The 22,769-nt window shown below is 54.9% G+C and overlaps 2 protein-coding genes across 4 annotated transcripts in view; one reads left to right on the forward strand and one right to left on the reverse strand.

Moving 5' to 3' along the window:
* The window catches only part of SH3GL1 (SH3 domain containing GRB2 like 1, endophilin A2), a 45,933-nt gene extending 34,823 nt beyond the window's left edge, over positions 1-11,110 (forward strand). The window contains exons 2-10 of the mRNA XM_079772288.1: positions 5,867-5,935; positions 6,247-6,319; positions 7,132-7,275; positions 7,713-7,846; positions 8,036-8,194; positions 8,499-8,602; positions 9,046-9,161; positions 9,317-9,373; positions 9,782-11,110. Of these exons, the coding sequence (XP_079628414.1) occupies positions 5,867-5,935; positions 6,247-6,319; positions 7,132-7,275; positions 7,713-7,846; positions 8,036-8,194; positions 8,499-8,602; positions 9,046-9,161; positions 9,317-9,373; positions 9,782-9,978 (1,053 nt within the window). The 3' untranslated portion in view covers positions 9,979-11,110. The remainder of the gene's footprint in view (positions 1-5,866; positions 5,936-6,246; positions 6,320-7,131; positions 7,276-7,712; positions 7,847-8,035; positions 8,195-8,498; positions 8,603-9,045; positions 9,162-9,316; positions 9,374-9,781) is intronic.
* Positions 11,111-11,237: 127 nt separating this feature from the next.
* On the reverse strand, positions 11,238-20,551 carry MPND (MPN domain containing). Of its 3 annotated transcripts, none has more exons than XM_079772286.1 (13): positions 20,031-20,551; positions 19,667-19,932; positions 18,691-18,927; positions 17,286-17,418; positions 16,125-16,209; positions 15,856-15,952; positions 15,543-15,615; positions 15,386-15,462; positions 13,920-14,088; positions 13,758-13,828; positions 13,566-13,655; positions 12,778-12,870; positions 11,238-11,649 (listed from the first exon to the last, which is right to left on the reverse strand). In XM_079772286.1, exons 1-13 carry the CDS (start codon positions 20,296-20,298, stop codon positions 11,563-11,565), a joined length of 1,746 nt encoding a protein of 581 aa, XP_079628412.1. In that variant the 5' UTR covers positions 20,299-20,551; the 3' UTR covers positions 11,238-11,562. The 3 variants fall into 3 exon arrangements, with proteins under 3 accessions (XP_079628412.1, XP_079628411.1, XP_079628413.1); XM_079772285.1 differs by having other exon boundaries at positions 13,920-14,106; XM_079772287.1 differs by having other exon boundaries at positions 13,550-13,655; positions 13,920-14,106.
* Between the last annotated feature and the right edge of the window lie 2,218 nt (positions 20,552-22,769).

The raw sequence follows: 22,769 nt of genomic DNA on the forward strand, positions 1-22,769 counted from the left end.
TTTATTGATCTTACAGAGAGGAAGGAAGAGGGATAGAGAGTTAGAAACATCGATGAGAGAGAAACATCGATCAGCTGCCTCCACGCTCCCTACTGGGAATTGAACCTGCAACCAGGGTACATGTCCTTGACCAGAATTGAACCCAGGACCCTTCACTAAGTGCCCATGGGCCCGCATGAGAACAGAAATCATGTAGGTGCTCCCTAGCCAGTTTGGCTCAGTGGATAGAGCATGGCCTGCAGACTGTAGGGCTCCGGGTTCGATTCCAGTCAAGGGCATATGCCGGGTTGCAAGCTCGATCCCCAGTTTGGGGGGATGGGCATGCAGGAGGCATCCGATCAATGATTCTCTAATGTGTCTATCTCTCTTTCCCTCTCCTTTCCTCTCTGAAATCAATAAAAATAAAATTTAAAAAAAAAGAGAAATCACATAGGTCAAGCATGTCGAACTCATGACCCACAACAAATATTTTTGCGGCCCAGTCAATATAACAGTATGTAAGAAATATTTTAATAAAAATTTCGTAACTTAATTTTTACAATATCCTGTATACATAATCTATATACAGTAGGTCCTCGGGTTACGTCACAGATTCGTTCCTATGGCGCAACATAACACAATTTTCACCGTCAAGTCAGAACCCACCTACATAAGCACCTACGTCACTCACATGGAGCACATACATACACAGTAGTAATGAAGTGAAACAATTAAAAAAATTTTTAAAGAAAGATAACAATTCCTGACCTTGTGGTAAATAAATAATAAAAAATACAAAGCACATATGTACATATGTCAAAACAACGGAATATTTTTTATTTTATAAATAAATGGGAAATGGCAACGTAACCACGAAACAATGTACGTCGGTAACCTGAGGACTGCCTGTATATAAAAAGCCAGTGTTGTGGCGACCAGGATGACCAAACGACCAGTCACCATGAGGTGCATTGAGCACCTCTCGGTCCCTCCCCTGCAGCCCACAGGCTCTGATTGCAGCAAGGCGGGTGAGCGGGACAGTGAGCACTGTGAGCAGCGGTGGTCGGGTGGGTGGGGCTGTGAGCAGCGGCGGGCTACCACACACGATTTTGCGCGCTGGGTCTCTAGTTATTAATAACGAACTACAATGTTCAGTAATGACTGATTACTATAATCATGTTGCACTCATTTCCCTTACGCACTTTATGTGCAGGCACACCATTTCTCTCCACTAATACTAGCAGCGAATATTTTACCAGCCGATTGCCATGTCATTAGTCTTGGACTGACTTGTTTGGTGTGCGCAACAGGAAATATTTCGCTTTCGGAGAATAAGAAAAATAGGTTTATTTGCGTTACGCTTATTAATTTGTGCGGTTATTCAGTGTCTGGTAAGTTAATGTTCAAGAAAAAAGATTAATTTTTATTACAATGTTCTATTATTTTATATTAACAATTACTCATTAATTTCAGCCCTTTGTATTCAGCATGTCTCTATCAAAATAAATCTATGTTTCTATGAAAATGGAAGCTTTTGGTTTTTTGCCACCCACATAAACGTAAGCCTTGTTTATTTGGCCCGTGTTAGCCTTCAAGTTTGACATGCTTGGTGTAGGTGCTGTGGAGTGAAGCCCACATCCAATCCAGGCCTGCTCAATTCCCAGGTGCCTGGTTCACAGGTGTCATTGTCAGACGATGCAAGAGCCTGAAATAGGCCTGAATAGGTCTGCCCTTCGAAGTCACTTGTGGGCATGTTGTAGATATGACCGTCCAGATGGGGGTTCCCAGGGGAGCAGCCTGCGTGTCTCAGGCACTTGGGAACGTGAACAGGACTGGGCCTCTTTTACTCTCTCACTGGCCGTAACCATCTGTGCAGTCTAAGCATATTTTGAACTTAGGGGAACATGGAGCTGTTGACCCCATCCTGCCCTGGAAGGGTGTGCAGCCTAAGTTGGGAGCAGAATACACTCTTCCCAAAGGTTAAAAAAGTACTAACATATGGTGTGAGTCCATCTGGCAATTTCCAGGAAAGGGACCTCTAGAGAGAGAGACAGCAAAGCAAAGGTTGCCTGCGGGGGCGGAGAGGGGGAGCAGGGTTGACTGTGGACAGCCTGAGGGAACTTCCTGCCATTCTGGAGCGCTGATCTGAAGTTAGAGTGTTAGAGACAGGCGCAGGCAGGCAAATGCTCAGGGTGTCACAGAGCAATGTCAGGGTGTCACTGGTGGGTGCTGCTCTAGGCCCTCTGTGGAGCACAGTCACTGAGTGCTTGCCTGAGGCCCAAGCTGTGCCAGCACAGGAGGAATGCAGCCACCAACCTGGCAGGGGTGGCCGCTCCTCACGGGCTTACGCTAGGCACTAGACAGACAGAAATGAACAGAGTTCCAGGAGGAAAGTGAAATGCGGCATGCAGGTAGCACCGGGCAGGTGGGGCACAGGGGAGCGCAGAGCCAGGGCTGCTGGGGTTGGGGTCTGAGAGATCAGGAGCCTGTCTCCCAAAGACTGAAGAATCTTTCAGTGGGCAAGAGGTCACCGCCATGTCTGACCGAGTGGCAGCCTCTGCCACGGTGACTTCTCAGCCCTGGGCCGCCCCAGCCTCCCAGGGCTTCTGCAGAAGGCAGGCTCCACAGGGCCCAGGCTGGCACCTGACCTGGGGCAGGTTCTTAGAGGATGTTCTGGCTTGGATGGGCCCTGTGTTGGCACTGGCTTGGATTTACAACAGCAGCCATTGTGGGGCTCGCTGCTAGTTGACCCAGGTTCTGATCCAGCCAGGTGGATCCCAGGAGGCATTGCTTTCCACACACCAGTCAGGTCACAGCCACGCGAGAGACGGGGCAGCAGTCATCCATCTGCCCTGGCATCCCCTGGAGGTGCCGTAGCCATGCACGTCTCAAAACAGTGAGCTTATGAGGTTCCTGGCCTCTCAGATGTAAGCGAAAAAGTGGGCTTCAGTCCTTAGCTTGCCAGACCCCACCAAGCGCTGTGCCTTACAGTGTGGGAACTTGATCAGGTTGTAGAGAGTACTAATTGAGGGGTGAAAGAGGCAGGCTCTGTTAATTTGGGACACAGACTCTACACATGGATGGCATTTCCACAGCAACATACTATTGCTCTTGTTGGGCCCAAAGACATGCATAAACCTGAGCAGAACTGAAGTGTTGGTGTGGTGGCCTTCCCCATGCATGGGGCATCTCTGGGCACAGGCCCCTCTCCCCAGAGAGTGTCCTGACCCTGAGCATCCTCAGGCAGCCCCTAGAAAAGGCTGTACCTTGCACCCAAAGGTGGGTGCTTGTAACCCACACATGGCTCCCACCTCTGCCTGTGGACCATTCAGGTCCCCTCTCTGCTGGGCCACAGTCCTGCTTCCTGGGGAGCCCCACACTCAGCACTGTACCCTTTCTTTGTTGCTGGGTTGGCATATGGCTTCTTTGGCTTTCACACTTTTCCTTTTTTTAATAGATTACAGAAAGAGGAAGGGAGGGAGAGATAGAAACATCAATGATGAGAGAGAATCATCGACGGGCTGCCTCTTGCATGCCCCCTTTTGGGGATCAAGCCCACAACCCAAGTATGTGCCCTGGCCTAGAATTGAACCATGACCACCTGGTTCACGGGTCTGTGCTCAACCACTGAGCCACACTATCCGGGCCCACTTTTCCTTTTGACCTCTTGTCATCTTCTCATCCATTTGTACTGGTTCTAAAACTGAGACTTGGATGCCCTAGCCGGTTTGGCTCAGTGGATAGAGCATCGACCTGTGGACTGAAGGGTCCAGGTTCGATTCCGGCAAGGGCACATGCCCCAGTTGCGGGCTCGGTCCCGAGTGGGGGGCGTGCAGGAGGCAATCGATCCATGATTCTCTCTCATCATTGATGTTTCTATCTCTCTCTCCCTCTCCCTTCCTCTCTGAAACCAATAAAAACATAAAATTGAGACTTGGAGAGCCGGGACATGGGGGGCAATTCACCGCCACCTGAGGGATTTGAGCTGAGAGCTCCAAAATGGGGTGGGGTAGGGAGATAGGTGGCCTGGTAGTTCCTCCAAGGCCTCCCCAGGGAATGGCCAGGGAATCTAGCCCTGAGTGGGGGACAGAGGAGCTGTGCGGAGGGCTTGGGAAAGCTGAGTCCTGGATTCCCAGTAGAGGTGGGGAGGTGACACTCCTGAGGGGCCTGGACGAGGATGCAGGGGTTCCTCCCTCAGGGAGCCGCTCCTTTCAGTGCCCTGCACTGAGTGGGCCGTCTGGCCCCGGGGACCTCAGCCCGGAAGGTGTGGTTTTAAGCTTCAGCTCCCCTCTCAGTACACCAGAGGAGTGTCTCACGTCAGGCAAGTCAACTCACTTCCCTCTCTGGCAACCACCGGATTTGAGAACGTCCTATTTTCTCGTAATCAAAAGAAGTGAAACTGTCCCATGAAATAAAGTGGAGCGCCCAGAACACCTAGGGCAGACAGGGTCTTTCCTTGTGAAGTCGTTAGCAGAAGCAGAAGCCCTTGCCTCTCCTGTGAGCTCCCCTAGAGAGTGGTGCACCCAGAGGACAGCCAGCAGGTCCAAGTGGTGACAGTCCCGGGCCAGCCCCACACACCAGCCCTGCTTCCTTGTTCTCCCCCTTCTTGTCCCCCCTCCCCCCTGTACTGATCTCCTTTCTCACTTGTGCCCAGTTTTCTTCTTAGACTCCCCTCTGACTCCCGAGGGGCGGGGGGAGCGGGAGTGGGGGAAGGATACGAACAGGCTAGGCCTGCCCTGGAGTTCCGCTCAGTCCCCATGGAGGGACGAGACAGGTGGGGAAAGTAATAGTGGTCAGAGGTGTAGGCAGTGTGGTTGCCCAGTGTTTACTGTTTGCCAGGCACACTCCTGAGCACACGCATGCAGCAGGCCACAGAAGCCGGCACATGGCCCCGTGAGTGCATATCTGTCACCCCATTTCACAAGGAGGAAAACAGGCCCAGAGAAGCCAATTATCCATGACCACATAGGTAGAAGGTGGTGGCCCTGTCCTTGCATGTCAGTGACCTGGCTGCTCCTGTAGACTGACAGCCGCTGGGTGTCCTCAGGAGCCCCGGGAGGGGTTTTTATGTGTGAGCAGAAACTGCTGCCAGCCATTAGGAAATGGAGTGAGTGTGTCTGTGCCATGCGTGCATGAATGTCTGATTTTTTTTCATGGCTAGTCCTCATCCGAGGATATTTTTTCAGTTAATTTTTAGAGAGAGTTGGGGGGAGAGAAACATTGATGTGAGGGAGACACATCCATTGGTAGTCTCCTGCATGTGCCCCAACCAGGGCCAGGAATCGAACCTGTGTGACCCTTGGGCGCACAGGGCAATACTCTAACCACTGCACAACATAGGCCAGGGCAAGTATCTGTGATTAAGCATGAGAAATTAAACATGTCACTCACTGCTGTTCGGGGTTGTGTGTGATTAAGCATGCCAGAGTGCTGTTCAGATGTGTGTGCGTGCCCACACATGTGCATAAGAAATTACTTTCAGGCACCATAACATTTGGCCCGAGCAGGGCAAGTCTCTCCTTCCCTATCAGCTCCTGTCAAACATGACACTTCCCGTGTTCGTTCAGCCATGGGACCTCCTCCCCACCATAGACCTGCTCGCCACTCAGGAGCCTCCCCTCCCACCCACCCAGAGCATGCATTTTGGGGGATTTGCCATACCCAGTGATCCCTGAGGTTCCTACTGAGAGGAGCCCCCACCTTCATTGAAGGAGCGTGTGCTCCATCACCCGTCTTGCCATTGGCTGCTGTGTTCAGCATCTGTGGGAAGCTGTCATGCACATCCTGACCCCGTGCTCTCCCACCGGCAGTAGACGTGCCATGGCTGGAAGGCATCCTGGGGCCTCCTCTTCTGAGACTCACTCTTTTACCTTCTTCTGTTCCCCAGCTGGTCAGCGAGAAGGTCGGAGGGGCTGAAGGGACCAAGCTTGACGATGACTTCAAAGAGATGGAGAAGGTAATGGGAAGAGTGGTGTGCCCTGCCTAACGTCTGGCACCATTTACCGAGTCCCTCACGAGCCCCGCTCTGACATGTAGGCCAAGACTTATCAGGATGGACTAGAGGCATCAGGTGTCCCTTAGCCCTGGGCAGGCATCAGCGGGGACATGACAACAGGGAGGCCAGGCACCCTCACAGCAGCGTGTAGTTCTTATGTGGGCTCCAAGGCAGGCAGGGACTGGGGAGCAGGGCAAGGGCTATCCAGGGGCCCCTGGTTTGGCCTTGGGTGCCCCACTGGTTTTGAAACCACACATGTTGCCTCTTTACAGAAGGTGGATGTTACCAGCAAGGCTGTGGCCGAAGTGCTGGCCAGAACCATCGAATACCTGCAGCCCAACCCAGGTAGGGGCACCAGCTAGCTGCAAGTTCTTCCGCTTACCACAGCATGAAGAAGGAACGTAAGGGATCACAAAACTGAAATGTCATGGGGTAGGTGGGTTTAGGCATGGCTGGTCCAGGTATCTGAAGGATGTCCTTGGGGTCATGCATTTCCTTTCTGCTTCATCTGGGGACTCTCATTTTTGTGTCAATCCCAACCTTAAATCACCTTTGCAGCTAACAGTCCCAGCAGAAAAGAGCACCTCCCCCCCACCCCAACCGATTCATTGGGTCAGTTTGAATTGGGTGTTCATTCTAGTTTGTCAGGCACCAGCCACATGCAATGGACGTGGAACAGGTAGCAAACCCAGGCATCTCCATTCAAGGCCTATGCCAGGGACAGACCCAAGTGGGCAGAGGTAGGAGCATAGCTCCTCCCCCACCTCCAGAGGATATCCATGTCTGGGATGCCTGTACCTGCCCACCATCACTTCTCTGGCGTGCTATTCCACCACGCCATTGAGGGGAGGGTCCACTCAGAGCCATGCTCCAGGATGAGGCCCTGGGGGCTCCTGAAGAGCCGATCACCTCTCCTGCCCACTACCCATGATCCTTTGTGGCCAAGAACAAAGTAGGGCAGGTCTGCTCAGAGGCCTCATAGCCTGGTTGTCAACAGGCATGGCAACCAAGTGCCTTGGGCCAAGGGAGTACTTTAGAAATACGTGGGCCCTGGGGAAGAGTGGGAGCACCCAGGGCAGCAGCAGTGCTAGCTGAGCACAGGCCTGGTGGCTCCTGGAGAAACCACCCACATGCCCACCCGGCCCATTCTTTTCCAGCCTCACGGGCCAAGCTGACCATGCTCAACACGGTATCCAAGATCCGTGGGCAGGTGAAGAATCCTGGCTACCCGCAGTCGGAGGGCCTGCTGGGCGAGTGCATGATTCGTCACGGGAAGGAGCTGGGTGGCGAGTCCAACTTCGGTGAGGGCCACCATGACGGCCTCAGCAGGTTGCATGGGCAGGCGGCCAGGCTGAGGGAGGGAAGGCCAGAGCCTCCCCACACTGGTGAGCAGGAGGGCACTTCCCTCCCATAGCTCCAGAATCTTCTCTACTGCTGGCTGGTCCCATGGGGGGAGGGAGGATCCCAGGACCACCTGCAGTGTTAAGGCTGAGGGAAGGCCTCCCGCTCACACCAGAGCGCATTCAGGGCAAATCTGGTCCCTTCTGAGTGTGTGGAGGGGCAGGTTGCTTGGCACTTGTCATTACCAGCCCCAGGCCACTGGCTCAGGAACAGACGTGATGGTCTGTTGCTCTGATTTCTGATCAGTCCTTGGCTGTGGGGTCTTTTAAAAATTGGGGGCGTCTTGGCCCCACAGGCATCCTGTGATGGCTTCTTCCCCCACCCGCTACCCCCTCAGGCGACGCCCTGCTGGATGCAGGGGAGTCCATGAAGTGCCTGGCAGAGGTGAAGGACTCCTTGGACATAGAGGTCAAGCAGAACTTCATCGACCCCCTCCAGAACCTGTGCGACAAAGACCTGAAGGAGATCCAGGTATGCCTTGACGTCCTGTCCCTCATGCCCAACCCCCGTATAGCCCTCAGGGATCCCACATGGCTCCCTCACTCAGTGAGCCTCTTCCCATCCTGGGCCCCTGCTCAGCTCACCTCTGTGCATACTTGCTGCGAGCAGGGCTGCAAGGCATTGGGGGGCTCTGCAATGTGACCCTCGCCCTGCCCCCAGCACCACTTGAAGAAGCTAGAGGGCCGCCGCCTGGACTTTGACTATAAGAAGAAGCGGCAGGGCAAGATCCCTGATGAGGAGCTGCGCCAGGCCCTGGAGAAGTTCGAAGAGTCCAAGGAAGTGGCTGAGACCAGCATGCACAACCTCCTGGAGACTGATGTACGTCCATGGGCCGGGGACTACCCTTGCTTGGGAAGCCCCTGAAACAAGTGCCAGAACCCAAGGGCTCAGTGCCGGTTTAGGAGGGGAAGGAAATGTAGGGGGAACAAGGAGCAGCGGTGGGCAGCAACTGGCACCCTGAGGCTTTCGGTGTCTTTGGGTCCTCCACCCTTCTCCAGCTGCAGCTCAAAGGTCAGCCGGGCCCCAGTGCCTGGCGCAGTCTGGGAAGGCTCCTTGCAGGAAGTGGCCTGGAGATGGGAGTTAGAGGACAGCCCCCTCTTCAGCTCTGGCTGGTTGCTTGCAGATTGAGCAGGTGAGCCAGCTCTCTGCCCTGGTGGATGCCCAGCTGGAATACCACCGGCAGGCCGTGCAGATCCTGGATGAGCTGGCCAGCAAGCTTAAGCGAAGGTGAGCCCCTTCCCTTCTGTGCTGGCCAGGAAAGGCCTACTGGCTGTGGGGATCCCGCACGGGAGTAGGACCTCCTCAGGCTTGTCCTGTCCCGAAGGAGAGGGTTGGAGTGGCGGTGGGACAGGAGACAACCTGAGGGGGCTGGAGGCAGCTTACCCAGGGCAGACCCCAGGAACCCTTCCTCCACTGCCAGTCTCCTTGGTTGGCAGTGGTTCCCTGGTGGGGCCACTTGGCAACCTGAAAAATGCCCTAGTCTGGGGATCTGGCCCAGGGTGTCCCCCAGGATTCCCTGTGTGTTGTGTCCATCTCACAGCCTCCCCAGGGTCCCACTGTCCATGTGGCGGCAGCAAAATCAGCTTGGAGGGCGGGGGGTGTTATTCTCTGGCCTTGACACTCTGGCTCATAATGCAGGCTCTGTGACTGCTCACACCCTTCACTTGCAGGATGCGGGAAGCCTCTTCGCGCCCCAAACGTGAATATAAGCCCAAGCCCCGGGAGAGCTTTGACCTTGGAGAGCCTGAGCAGTCCAACGGGGGCTTCCCGGCCCCCAAGATCACAGGTAAGGTGTGGGAGGGGCCGTGCTTTCCCCGGGCCTCAGAGACAGGCCTCTTGTGGGGCAGCCCCAGCCTGCTGCCCCATCCAAGCCCTTTGCAAAAGGGGACCAGGCCCCACCTCAGCACTCTCAGCCCAGCTGTGTGTTTTGTTTGCAAGCAGCTTCGTCATCTTTCCGATCTTCTGACAAGCCCATCCGGACTCCCAGCAGGAGCATGCGTGAGTGTCCCCCTGCCTCGGTTTATAACAGTGCCTTCCAGTCTGTCCTGGGAGGGTCTTTCTGACTCCCCTGATCGGTAGAAGTGTACACCTGTTGGGGTTTCCTCAGACCCTCAAGCAGGGAAGGAGCCGAGTTCTTGCCTCTGTGGCCTCAGCCTTCCCGTGGGAAACGGGCCGCTGTGAGCGTCCAGGGCGCCCTGAGGGCAGTGGGCTCTGGGCATCCTAATGCCACTGTGCGCCCCCAGGTCCTCCCTCCTTTGTGTGTGTGTCACTGCTCCTTATTCCCAACAACCCTGGGGAGCCAGAGGAAGAGCAGCTCTCCTTAGGGGAAACTGAGGCACAGCGAGGCAGCAGGTGGGATTTGAGCTGGACGCCCAGACCTTACACTCATACCCTGCCCACCCCCAGCGCCCCTGGACCAGCCAAGCTGCAAGGCACTCTATGACTTTGAGCCCGAGAACGATGGGGAGCTGGGCTTCCATGAGGGCGACATCATCACGCTGACCAACCAGATCGACGAGAACTGGTACGAGGGCATGCTCCATGGCCAGTCGGGCTTCTTCCCCCTCAGCTACGTGGAGGTGCTGGTGCCCCTGCCTCAGTGACAGCGTGGGCCTGCTCACCTCTCCGTCCAGATCGCCTGTATTCCACTCGGCCCGAAGCACAGCAAGGGTAGTGCTCCTCCCAGGGCCTCCCGAGGTATTCCCAGGGCACCAGGACTCGAGGCAGCAGGGCCAATCGGAGAGGCCAGGGGCCCTGTTTACACTAGTGCTCACCCATAGAGGTGGTGGGGGCTCCCCTCCCCACCCGCCCTGAGGGGGGCTAACACTAAGGTGCTCTTAGAAACACTAACTTCCTCCGGCCCCCTCCAGGACTGGTAACTCTGGGTGGGTCCCCTTCACTCAGACACACACATACCCTCTGTCCCCTCCACACTGGGGCCTGGCCTGCCCTTATTGTGAGCAGACTGAAAGTCTGTGTGATGGGGTGGTCCAAGCAGGACCCCTGGCCCAGACTCACCACCCTGCTTTTAAATTCCCCCAAGACACTCCTTCTCAGGCCCCTGCATGCCCACAGATGCCACCTCCCTAGTAGGGCCTCACCCAGGGGCCCGGTCCCCTAAGGACAAGCCCTGTCCTCAGCTGCAGGGCTGAGCCCCACACACCCATGCCCACCCCCTAGCCAAGCACATGGACCATTTCTGGCACAAGCTGCCACCACCAGCTACACACACACACACACACACACACACACACACACACACCATACATGGGACCATGGGAGCCCCCAGCTTCCTCTCTGCTGAAGGTCAAGCACAAAGGCTTTGATGAGTGAATGTTGCCAGACCCCTGGCTGCTCGGGAGGGTCACAGGGCCTCCCCCATCCCAAGCTGGCTGCCATCCCCCTTTGACAGTATCCCCAGCTGTCTCCTCCAGACCAAGGTAGGCAGCTGCCAGACCAGCAGGGCCCCAGCCCTGCATCTGCTTCGCCTCTTGCCTAATCTGAAATTGGCCTCGGGGACCTCGGGCCTGGTTCACATTCCCTTCCCCCAGTGACCCTGCACAGCCCCCATGACACCAGGCTCTGCTCGTCCCAAGGCCCCCCCACCATCGTGAGTGGGTGAGACACAGGCATCCGGACCAAGACAAGCAGCATATAGCCTTGGTCAGTCTAGGGCAGATGGAAATGTAATCCTGACTTTTTTTTAAAAAGTATTAAACGTCTCTTTCTACAGTCTCTTGCCTGGTTGTGGTGTGGGGCAGGCCTTCTTTTCACCGGGACACCCACAGCCCTCCCAAGGGGTCTCTGGTCAGGACAGGGCCTACACAGCTGCCCACCTACCCTCTCTTGGAGTGGGCACCGGCCCCACAGCAAGCCCAGGAAGGGACAGGGCTGGGGTTGGGTAAAGCACTGTCCACACACTCAGCTGCATGAATGCTCCACTGCCCAGACAGCGGCCTACATGCCCAGCAGCAAGTGCTAGGAGGCCCCCCTCAGGGTGAGACACAGGCCTGGGCTGTTTGCTTCTCTCCTTTATTATATGAGCCCCTGCCATCGAACACCTCAGTCCCACAGGATCAGAGCAACACAGTCGTGAACGAAACCTCTCGACCTGCTCCCCCTCACCCAGGGTTGGGGGGTGCCGAGTCTGACCAGGAGGCCTCCCAGGTCCTCAGAGATCGATCCTCTCAGTTCCCTTGCTTAAGGACGCTGTACACCTGCTCCAGCACATGGCATAGGCCCTGGTCCTTGGGCATCCTGCTGGCCAGGGAGATCTGAAACAATCAGGCCTGGTGCCTCAGGACTACGTCCAGCGGTCCTGGCCTGGCCTCGCCCCCAAGGCCCAAGCACTGCCACATGGCAGAGGGGCTCGCCTGCCCAAGGTTCACGGTGGTATCCCTAAAGCAAAGCTTTCTTTGTAACAAAAAGGATGTTGAGTAACAAGACCCAGCTGACTAATGTTTGGGGTATGGGGATCATCTGCACTTGACAAATCCTGCTGTCACTCCAGCCTGGATCCCACACTCGCCACATGCTGAGAGCCACCCAGATCCTCCTCGCCCTCCCACCCCCCACTCCATCCCCAGCAGCCCAGTGCCTGGCTGGGAGGTGACAAGAAACAACTTTAAGCCCTGGTTACTATTTTCTTTAAAAGTTTGAATAGCCCTGGCCTGTGTGCTCAATGGTTAGAACATCAGCCCGTGAACCAAAGCATCATCTTGGGTTCAATTTCTGGTCAAGGGCAGGTACCTGGGTTGCAGGTTTGATCCATGGCCCCAGGTTGGGGTGCATGTGGGAGGCAACCAACTGATGTGTCTCTTTCACATCCATGTTTCTCTCCCTCCCCCGCCACTCTAAAAAATCAGTGGAAAAAGTATCCTCAGGTAAGGATTAACAAAATATAAAAGTTTGAACAAAAGCAAAAGTGTGAAACTCTATGCAAAGCATAGAGTTGAGAGTATCTTCTAAGGATGACTTTCAAACAGGAAATAAATCAGACACACACCGGAGGCCAGTAAAAGCCTAATTTAAATGTCCCACTGCCTGGGGGGCCAGTGTGCACGTTCACACCAGCAGCTCTTAAGACTCTAAACCAGATCAGAACCCTGCACACCCTCTGAGTGGCCACGGAGGGAAGTAGGGTCCAGTGCAGCTTCAGCGGGGCTGTGCCAGGGTCTTGGAGTCTACAGGACTTAATAGTTCATCTCCACTTTGATGGTGATTCCCACTCCCACCCTCGTGATAAGGCTCTGGGGCACTGTGCATTTCCAGCTGAAATACTTCATTCCCTATACAAGTTAGGGGATCCCTTTCTCAAGTCCCATGGGTGTATTCTTGGGTGCTCCCCAAGAGCTGTCTTCCTACAGGAGGGGTTCACATGGGACTTGGGGTAGAAGTCTTACCTTGAGCTTGTCAAGGTAGGTGTGCTCCTGGTTCCAGGGTTCCTGGAACCTCACCAGGTCCGGGGCGCCCTTGTAGAACTCCACCAGCAGCATCTACAGGACAGGGGGTGGTTGGGACCCCTCGCTCCTGCCTCCCCACGCCAGGCACTGGGATCCAGCAGTGAGCAGGACGGTGCTGCTGCTACCTGTCACCTATCGTGAAGGCTTCCAGGCTAATGCAAGCAGACAACACCGCTCACCAAGAAGTCCACTGAGGCGCCCACCCAGTAGACAGGGAGCTCAGCAGGAGGTGTGTGGAGGGGAGAGGGAACTGCCCGAGACGCTGTGGGAGGCACGTTGAACGTGCTGTCACATAGGCCTGACAGCTCCCTGCTTTAGCCTCACTACAGATACTGAGAAACCACAGGTGTAGTGAACTAGCTCCGTTCTTTAAATGCCTGTTGAGCCACAGGCATAAACCATCCTGTAACACCTGAAGTCCTCCACGTGTCTCCCCTTGGAGAGGCAGTGGCGGGTGCAGAGGCCCGAGATAGGAGCCTCCCTGGTGTGTCCAGAGCAACTAGGAGGCCTGGGGGGTGAGGGAAGGGTGCTGCAAGGACCTGGGACTGGGTCCTAAGAGACACGGGTGGTTATCTGCAGAAGAGGAACCTGACCAGGGCCCTGGTGTGGCACATGCAGCCACGGCTTCCCGAGTCAGACCTTGTCCTGTAGGTCCAGCTGGGAGGCACTTTCAGACCCGCCCGCCCCATGAGGAGGGGTGCACCCACCTCACCTGGGAGTGAGCTCACCATCTCATGGAGGATGTCATTAGTCAGGAAGCTGTCCTGGACATAAGCCATCTCCACGTCCATGGGGATACCGTAGTCACTGGGCCTTTGCTGGCAGGGACACTGGCCAGTCACCACCAGCCACCCCAAGCCTCCCACACCATGACACATCTAGCATGTTGACCCTTGGCCTCCCCCAGGAGCCCCACCTACCTCAGGGGGTGGCATCACCCAGAACGGGGAGATCTTGGACTCTGGACCCTGGTTGCCAGAGTAGTAAGGGGCTGTGGGAGGAGAGTGAGAGAGAGGGGCTGGGCCTGGGGGGCTCATGGTCCAGGAGTCACACGCACACACATACCCCAGTGGGGCACTTACAGCAGAGCAGGGCGAGGCAGGGCTGGAAGCCATTGCTGGAACCCTGCAGCCGCAGCTGGTAGTCCATCTGCGTGTCAATGTCCTGCAGCGACGGCAGCGCCGGGCTGTGTGGGTGGCTGTGGTACCAGCCCACCAGGGACAGGCCCCGCAGAAGCAGGCTCTGATAGATCTGGGGACAGAGGCAGGGCTGGAGAGGGCGGGGAGCTGGGATCCTACCAGCCTTGGTGTGCTCCTGACTCCCATCCAGCTCCACATAATGCGTATCGGCTGTGTACCAGGACTGCCCCCGCGCCCACCCTAACAAGTCCGGTTGGGGGATGGTCAACAAGTACATAAAAAAGATGCACCTGTCATGAAACAAAGGCAAAAAGTGATTTTCCCTGCTGTGTCCCAACTCCTGCAACAATGCCTGCCACACAGTAGATGCTCAATAAACAGTTAAAAGAGGTGGATATGCATGCATCTGAGCAGGCACAGGCATTCCTGAATGCCTTCAAGTGGAGGCAAGCAGGGGCGGAAAGAGAACGGTTCTTGCTGAATCACCACCCATTCACTTATCCCTGAGGTGGGTGTAGAGCGCTGAGCATGGTGCCAGGTGCATACTAAGAACCATTAGGAAAACATCAAGAACGGCAGCCTGATGGGGGTGGTTCAGTGGTTGAGCATCGACCTATGAACCAGGAGGTCACAGTTCCATGTGTCCTGACCTGGTTGCTGGCTTGATTCCCAGTGGAGGTTTGCAGGAGGCAGCCAATCAATGATTCTCTCTCATCATTGATGTTTTCTATCTCTCTCCTTTCCTCTCTGAAATCAAAAATATATATTATAAAAAATAATTTTTTAAAAAAAAGCCCAGCTGATGTGGTTCAGTGGTTGAGCATCAACCTTTGAACCAGGAGGTCACAGTTCAATTCCCGATCAGGGCACATGCCTGGGTTGTGGGCTCGATCCCCAGTGAGGGGTGTGCAGGAGACAGCTGATCAATGATTCTATTCGCTCTCATCATTGATGTTTCTATCTCTCTAGCTCTTCCTCTCTGAAATAAATAAAAATATATTTATAAATAAAATGGCAGTTAAGCCCTGGCTGGTTTGGTTCAGTGTTTAGAGTGTCCATCCATGGACCAAAGGGTCTCGGGTTCATTCCCGATCAAGGGCACACAGGTTAAGGGTACACATACCTCAGTTAGAAGGCAACCAATCGGTGTGTGTCTCTCACATCGATGTTTCTCTCCCTCCCCTCCTCCCTCTCTTCCACTCTCTCTAGAAATCAATGAAAAAAATATCGAGTGAGGATTTTTTTTTAAATGGCCATTAAAATGTATCCAGCCCTTACTAGGTGTAAGGTGGGGCAGGGGCTCACACATGCTCATTTGCACATTTTTTGAGCATTGACTTTGCCAGCTGTCAGAACAGCTGTGTCCACCCATCCCACCCCAGAATGCCCCATCCAGTGTGTCCCCGCACCTCCTCTTCCATAGTGGCCCCGGTATCCACGTCCCCCAACCGGCTGCGACAGGGAAAGGCTCTCAGCACCGTGAGCACTGCACAGAGCGAGGAGATAAGGCGTGGATATCGACCCAGCCCCCAATATCCCCCTGCCCGCTAGGCCCCAATTACCCACTCTGGCTGTTGATGTCCCAGCGGCCCCCCAGGTACCCCACGACCTCGCTGCGAGTTAGGTGGCTGTGGAAGTCCTGGGAAGAGGTACATGAAAAGACACAACTCAGGCTACACCCGGCTCCAATCCATCCTGGGAGCCCAGGTCTCTTGTAATGGGCAGGGGCCAGCCCTCTCACCTCCTCCTTCACCCACCTGTGAGCAAGCAGACAAGGTGCCCACCCACATAGAGCTGACATTCCAGGGACCCCATCTGCCTCCAGAGCACCCCAGCCCTCTGCCCAGACCTGGGAGCCCCTGACCCACAAGGCACACACCAGCAGGAACAGCACGTTGCTGGAGATGGCCACATTGAACGGCTGGAACTTGTTGATGGCTGCGAAGGATGTTACTTCCACCAGGGTATGGGGGTTCCTGCAGAAGCCCGAGGGTCCCACAGCTTCAGGAACCCCTAGGCTGGCTCCCCAGCCCTCCCCCCAGCCAGATCTGAGGATCTGAGGCCTTGTCCCCACCCTACTCCTCCCCCCGACCCCAGCAAGAGCTTGTGTAAACTGGGGTTCGTGTGAGGGACATGGGCATATCTGACCTGGCAGAGTCGCGACTGCCCAACATGCAGTACCGCACTGGCACCCGGATCTTGTTTTCCACTCGCTTCCCCAGGGGCGTGGCCTCTGCGGGGTTGGAAAAAAGGCATCGTCAGTCCCTCCCCAGCCTGGAACTGGAAATCAAAGACAGGGCAACCCAAGAGAGAAAAAAAAACCCTAGAAGCAGCCCTAAAAATAAGGCCACGGGACTGGGAAATTAGGCAGCAGGTTGATAAATTGGACAGAGATTTAAAACCAGATGAGGGGCTCAAATCAGGCCAGGACCTCAGAAGACCAGGTTGGGGAGAATGTGGAATTAGGCAGCAAGTTTAGAAATCAGACAACAGGGCAAAGAAATCCTATTGGGGAACAAGGAAATCAGGCAGCACATTAAAAAATTGGTCAATAGACAGCAGGCAGCCCAATAATGTGATCAGACAGCCTTTGGGTCCTGATGGGTCACAAGGCTTCAAACAGCGCAGATAAATGTGGGCAAGAAAGAATGCTGCCGCCGTCACCACCTCCTGGGTCGTCCACCATGGGTCGCACTGCCGTGGCAGACAACTGGACTTGAGCAGAGGGAAGGACCTGATTAACTTGCACTGTGATCCCCTTTGCTCCTCCCACTGTGGCCTTGAACCCCATGCACTGTGACCTCCCCCTTTTCCCCCTTCCCACTGTGATTGGCATGTCTACAAGGGCTGTCCCAAGTCAATGGAAAGGGAAAGGATGGGGGTTAGGGGACTTAAGAGTAGAGAGTCAGACAGTGCCACTTGGCCACTTGGGGTAAAGCCAGTGCCAGCAATAACAGTTTATCATGCTTATTAATTTGGGATTTCAAGACAAATGAGAACTCCCATCCACCCACCCCCAAGTGCATGTCGTCGTCACTTAAAAGCAAGTTCCATTTGAAAATTTAAAAAAAATTTTTAAAAAAATTGGTCAATAGAAAAAAAGAAAAGAAACTGGTCAGTGGGAGCAAGAAATCCAACACTAGAGCTTCAGAAGTCAGGCAGTGAGAGTGAAATTAGTGGGCTAGGAAGTCAGCCAGGCATCTTGGAGGCACTGAGGAAAAGAAAGGCCATACCTGTCCACAGCCTCCTCCTGCACCTGAGCTCTGCATGTTGCCCACCCTGTCTCCTCCCCTCCCTCACGCCTCTCACCAGGATGGGCAGGCTCTGAGGGGCCCTTTGCAGGTGGTCTTCGACTTTTGTCCTCTGCTGAGACCCCTGCCAGAACCTCCTCCTCCTCTTCCTCCATCAGCAGCTCCTCCTCCTCCCCTTCACTGGCTGGGCTCTGGCGGGGTGGGGGTGACAGCAGCGGGACCCTCAGCTGGGTGCACTCCACCCTTCCCAAGTTCCACCCAGACTGCTGGCCTGCCTGACCCTTAGGTCCTTGCCGTTGCCTCAGATGTCCACTAGAGGGAGTGAGTGAGCAGAGGCGGCCTAAGGCTCTGACGCTGCTCAGACCTGAGCGCCTTCATGTGGCTCCCAGGTTCGAATCCTGAACAAGCTGTGTGACTTTAGGTAAGCGCCCTAACCTATCTGAGCTCTGTGGTCACCTGTAAAACCGCACAATGACCTCTAGCCCAATAGGGCTGGCATCAGGGTGAAACAAGTTAATGTGTGCAAAGAATTTAGCATAAGCTCAGTTGCTCCATTGAGCAAGCATGCACTTTGCATGGATTATGTTCTTTCAATAACCTCTCTTCTTGCTCTCTCCTAAACTTCCCTTGCCAAGGTGACTTCTCTGTGTCCAAACCCAACAGTCACATTTCATTCTCTGCCCTCCTCCCCCTCCCAGCAGCATCGGACCCAGCTGGTACCCCCTCCTCCTGGGAACTTCTCAGGGATCCTGAACTCGCCCAGCTTCCCTGTCCCCCTCCAGGGTCCCCTCAGCCGCCCCATCTCTCCCTTGTTGCCCAGGGCTGGATCCTGGGGCTCTTCCCTCAGGAAAGCCTGGTCTGCTCTCAGGACTCCAATCCTGCCCATGCCCCAGTGATACCCACAGACCTGTCTACATCCTGGAGTTCTCTTGCGCTCCAGACTCAGGGTCCGCTGTCCGTCAACATCACCATGCAGGGGATGCTCACACTCAATACAGCCATGATGTACCCGACCATCCCCCCAAACCTACTCCTCCCAAATCCCCACATCTCCAATGACAGCAACCCCATCTACCCACTTGCTCAGAACAAAACTCTTAACACCAACATTTAATCCATCAGCAAATCCCATCAGATCCACTTTCAAAATTAGTCAGAACCTGACCACTTCTCCATCTCAATGGCTGGTCTGGTCCGCCCCATCATCGCCCGCCTGGACCAGCATCCAAGTCAGTCTACTCCAAAAACTGAGGTCTCCCAGAAAAGAAGGAATTGTGCCTCAAGACTGCAGCACCAACTCCTGACTGAGTTTCCAGCCTGCCAGTGGCCCTACAGATTTAAGACTTGCCAGCCAGATATTTGAAGCAACCTAAATTTGTCTAATACACATGGTACTGCTATTACCATTTCCATTTTACATACGATGAAGTCTAAGGCTTAATCCAGGAGGCCAAAGGACGCACCTCATCGGCGACAGCTGCAGGCACGTGGAGCTGGTGTCGCCTGAGCCAGGCGGCCTTGTACTTGTCCAGTTTCTGGCCCTTGTACTTGACGGAGGCCCAGCCACAACCCGACTTCTTGGCCGGGTTCACCAGCTTCTTGCAGTGGGTGGCCCAGGCACTGGGTGAGTTGAACACCTGCCCTGTTTCCTGCCACACGATCCTCCCGTCTGGCTGCAGGTCCCCCATGAACTTCTTCCCCTGCAGTGACAGTGGGCTGGCTGGGCCCAGGACCTGGTACCCACCAAGTCCTCCTCCAGGAAGTCCTCCCTGACCCAATGCTGCTCCCAGGGCTCAGCACCCACTTCCCACTTCAGCACCCCTTCCAGGAAGCTTTCTACCTTAGGCGCCTCCCTGTACTTACATGCCCACTGCCGCAGTCCTGATCAGCTTGGATCAAAACCACCCAAGTATGTGTCTACCCCCCTCCTCCTCACTGTGAACCCCCAAAGGGCAGGGACAGGGTCTGTCTTGTTCCACTGCTGTGTCCCTAATACCTAACAGGCTGGTACACAGCAGGTGCTCAATTCACAAATTGTACCATTCACAAACTAAACAACAATAGTAATAAGAGCAAACACAAAGCACTTACTGTGTAGCAGACACCTTGCTGAGCGCTTTATTCATTTAATTCTCATACAACCCCATGGAGTGGGGGGAGGGGAGTCCCATTTTACAAAGAAGGAAGCTAGAATAGTAGGATACTAAGAGGTTGAGCGAGGCCACACAGCCAAGAAAGCAGTGGTATCCTCTCTGAGCCTCAATTTCTCCTTTGTAGAATGGGGTGTTTGGTGAACGATGACCTTCTGGGCTCGTGCTGGGTCTGGATGGTCCGTGCCTCAGTTTCCCCTCCCCGTTCCCAGGCTTCGCCTGCTGCAAGGGAGCCCTGGACCTCAGTTTCCCTTCTTGCCCCTGCTGGGATGGGATGGGGAGTGCTCACCAAGTAGTAGATAGACAGCACCCCGGCGCCGGGCTCCAGCTGCGCGTCTTTGAGGAGCACCCGCAGGGTGACCGCGCGCCTGGGGAGCGCGCCCCCCGGCCCGCCACCGCCCCCTGCTCCCGCCCCGCCGCCGCCTCCGCCCCCGCCACCGCTGCGCGTTCCGCTCGCTCCCGCCGGCCGCTCGGGGTCTTCGGCCTCCGCCTCCTCCTCGTCCTCATCCGGCGCCTCCTCGCCCGCGCCGCCCGCCGGGGACAGCGGCTCCGGAGCTGCGGGCAGCGACAGGCTGCAGCGGGGTCGCGCGCCCCTATTCGGGTCCAGCCACCCCGCCCAGCGCCTCGCCGGCTCCCCCACAGGCCCGCCGTACCTGCCATGGCTGCTCCAACCCCGCGCCCCGCTAGTTCTTTCTTCCCGACACGTGATGCGGCTCCGCCCCAATTCGGGGGGCGCCTCAGCCATTGGCCGCCGCCGGTGGGCGGGTGGGGGGCTCGGCCCGCCGGTGCGAGCTGGTAAACTGAGGCCCGGGCCCGCGCATCTAAGACTGGGAGTCGGGGGCTCAACCCTCCGGGGGGCCACTGGGGAAACTGAGGCCTGAGACCACTCTCCAGGGGAGGGGGTGGTAACTGAGGGTTCATCGGTACCAATGAGGAAACTGAGGCGCAAGACTTCTGCTTTCAGGGGATTAGTGCTCCATCCGAGGCCTCCTCCTTGGGATTGAGGCCTGGGACTTGGGGGCGCGGGGAGTTCAGGACGAAGGGGAAACGGAGGCCCGCGGCCAGCTCGGCGGGACACAGAGGCCTCGGCCGCTGGGACCTGGAGAGAAACTGAAGCCCTGAGGCTGCGGGCCCGAGTGCGGGAGCAGCCCTGCGCCGCGGGTCCAGTTCGCGGGCGGCCATCTCTGGAGTCTAAAGGGTTAATTTCCACTTTTCGGGTGGGCCCTCGGCTGATTGATTACCCTATTGGACCGCAGTGGCGTACGCCAATCCATTGTCGGAGGTTTATTTCATCTCCAACCAATAAGCAGTAGCTGTTTGACTTACTCTAGCCAATCAGTGCTAAGCCGCTGCTTCCGCCCAACTCCGATTGAGCCAATGGGCAGCTGTCGCTCTCGGCCAATGACCAGCAACCCTCAGCCTCACTTATCCAACCAGTTGTAGGGTTTGGTATGGGGTGGCCCCACCCTCCGCGCAGGCGGGCCCGTGGGCGGAGCCGGGCGGGGGGTGCGCCTAGTGGCTGCAGTCCGGCCCTTTGTCCCTGGTCCCTTTGCTCCATAGCGCAGTGCCACCTCCCAGCGCCAGCTCTCGGCTCCGAATCTTCCCAGCCCTTGGCAGAGCTAGAAGCCCGGGGTTGGGGATTCCCCATTGGGTTTACCCGGACCCCAGACTGGAAGAGGGGAGAGGAAATTGGGGGCGGGGGCGGGGGCGGGGGTGTCCAGCCAGGGTGGTGGGGAATCGGACTGGACGTGACTCAAATCCTGCTATCATGCGCACTTAATGTGACTTTGGCCACGTGGCTCCACCTCTCTGCGTCCCCGTGGGGATAATAATAATTCCACTTCAGGTTTAAAGATCAGGGCTTGACAGAGCGGGATAAATGTGAATTATTATTATTCAATTTTTGTCCAGCCCAAGCCTCCTTTTGGAGTCCCCCCCCCCGAACCCCCACCGCGGGTCCAGCCACCAATTTGTCATCGCCCGCTCCCTAAAGTCTAGCTTCAGTTTACTCCTCCATGTCCTTGCACACTTTCCCTTCAACTATCTTCCAAAACCTAGGACCCTTGCTATCTCCTTGGGCCTCAGGCCTCCATACTAACCCCCAATACTGTCCATTTTCCACCCTGGCCTCAGAGGGATCTTTCTAAAATGAAACTATGATCACCTCCCTTCCCAGCTCTAAATCCTTCAATGACTCCCCATTGCCCTTGATAAATAAAATTAAAACTAACTGCTACGACTTTATTAACCATTTATGGCACTCCTTTATGGCAGTCTTATTATGAACTTTATTATACAATTCAAGATGAATAGATTGCCAGAGTCACAGAGCTCTCCAGTGGATTCCAAAGGCTATTCTTTGCTATGTGTATAAAGTCCAAGCGGCCTCACCCTATAACTATGAAGGACATTGAGTGCGCAATTTTATTTTTATTTTTTTAATACATTTTATTGATTTTCCACATAGAGGAAGGGAGAGGGATAGAGAGCTAGAAACATCGATGAGAGAGAAACATCGACCAGCTGCCTCCTGCACACCCCCCACCGGGGATGTGCCCGCAACCAATGTACATGCCCTTGACCGGAATAGAACCTGGGAACTTTCAGTCCGCAAACCGACGCTCTATCCACTGAGCCAAACCGGTTTCGGTGAGTGTGCAATTTTAAAACACTCAAAAAAAAGAAATTTCCAGCCCTGTCCAGATTGCTCAGTTGGTTAGAGCTTCCTTCCAATGTGCCAAGGTTGCAGGTTCAATCCCTGGTCAGGGCACATACAAGAAGCAACCGGTGAATGCATAAATAAGTGGAACAACAAATCAATGTTTCTCTCTCTCTTTCCCTCATTTCCCGTCTCTCTCTCTCTCAAAATCAATTTTAAAATTTTCTTTAAATCTCCAGGTCCAGATAATTTTTCTACTAAAGGTTCAAAGAAGAATCAACACCACTTTTATATAACCTCTACCAAAAAATTGAAGGAGGGAACACTTCAGTTCCCAAATTCATTAGATGAAACCAGCATTAATTACCAGGATACCAAAACCAGATAAGGATGGCCCAAAGAAAGAAAACTACAGACCATATCCTTCATGAACAGGGACAGGGAAATCCTTAACAAAGTATTAGGAAACAGAATTCAGCAATATATAAAAAGAATTATGCACCATGTCCATGTGGTGCTTATTCCAGGGGAGCAAGGTAGGTTCAGTATTCAAAAATAAATGTTACCCATCATATTTCACAGGCGGTGGTGGGCAGAATAATGGTTCCCTAAAGATGTCCCTCTCCTGGTCCCTAGAATCTGTGAATAAGTGAGGTTACACGGCAAAGGGAATTTGAGGTGGCAGATGGAATTACAGTGGCTGATCAGCTGACTTTAAAATAGGGAAGTTTTC

The sequence above is a fragment of the Cnephaeus nilssonii genome, assembly GCF_951640355.1.
Source record: "Cnephaeus nilssonii genome assembly, chromosome: 5".
In the NCBI taxonomy this organism is placed as follows: domain Eukaryota; kingdom Metazoa; phylum Chordata; class Mammalia; order Chiroptera; family Vespertilionidae; genus Cnephaeus; species Cnephaeus nilssonii.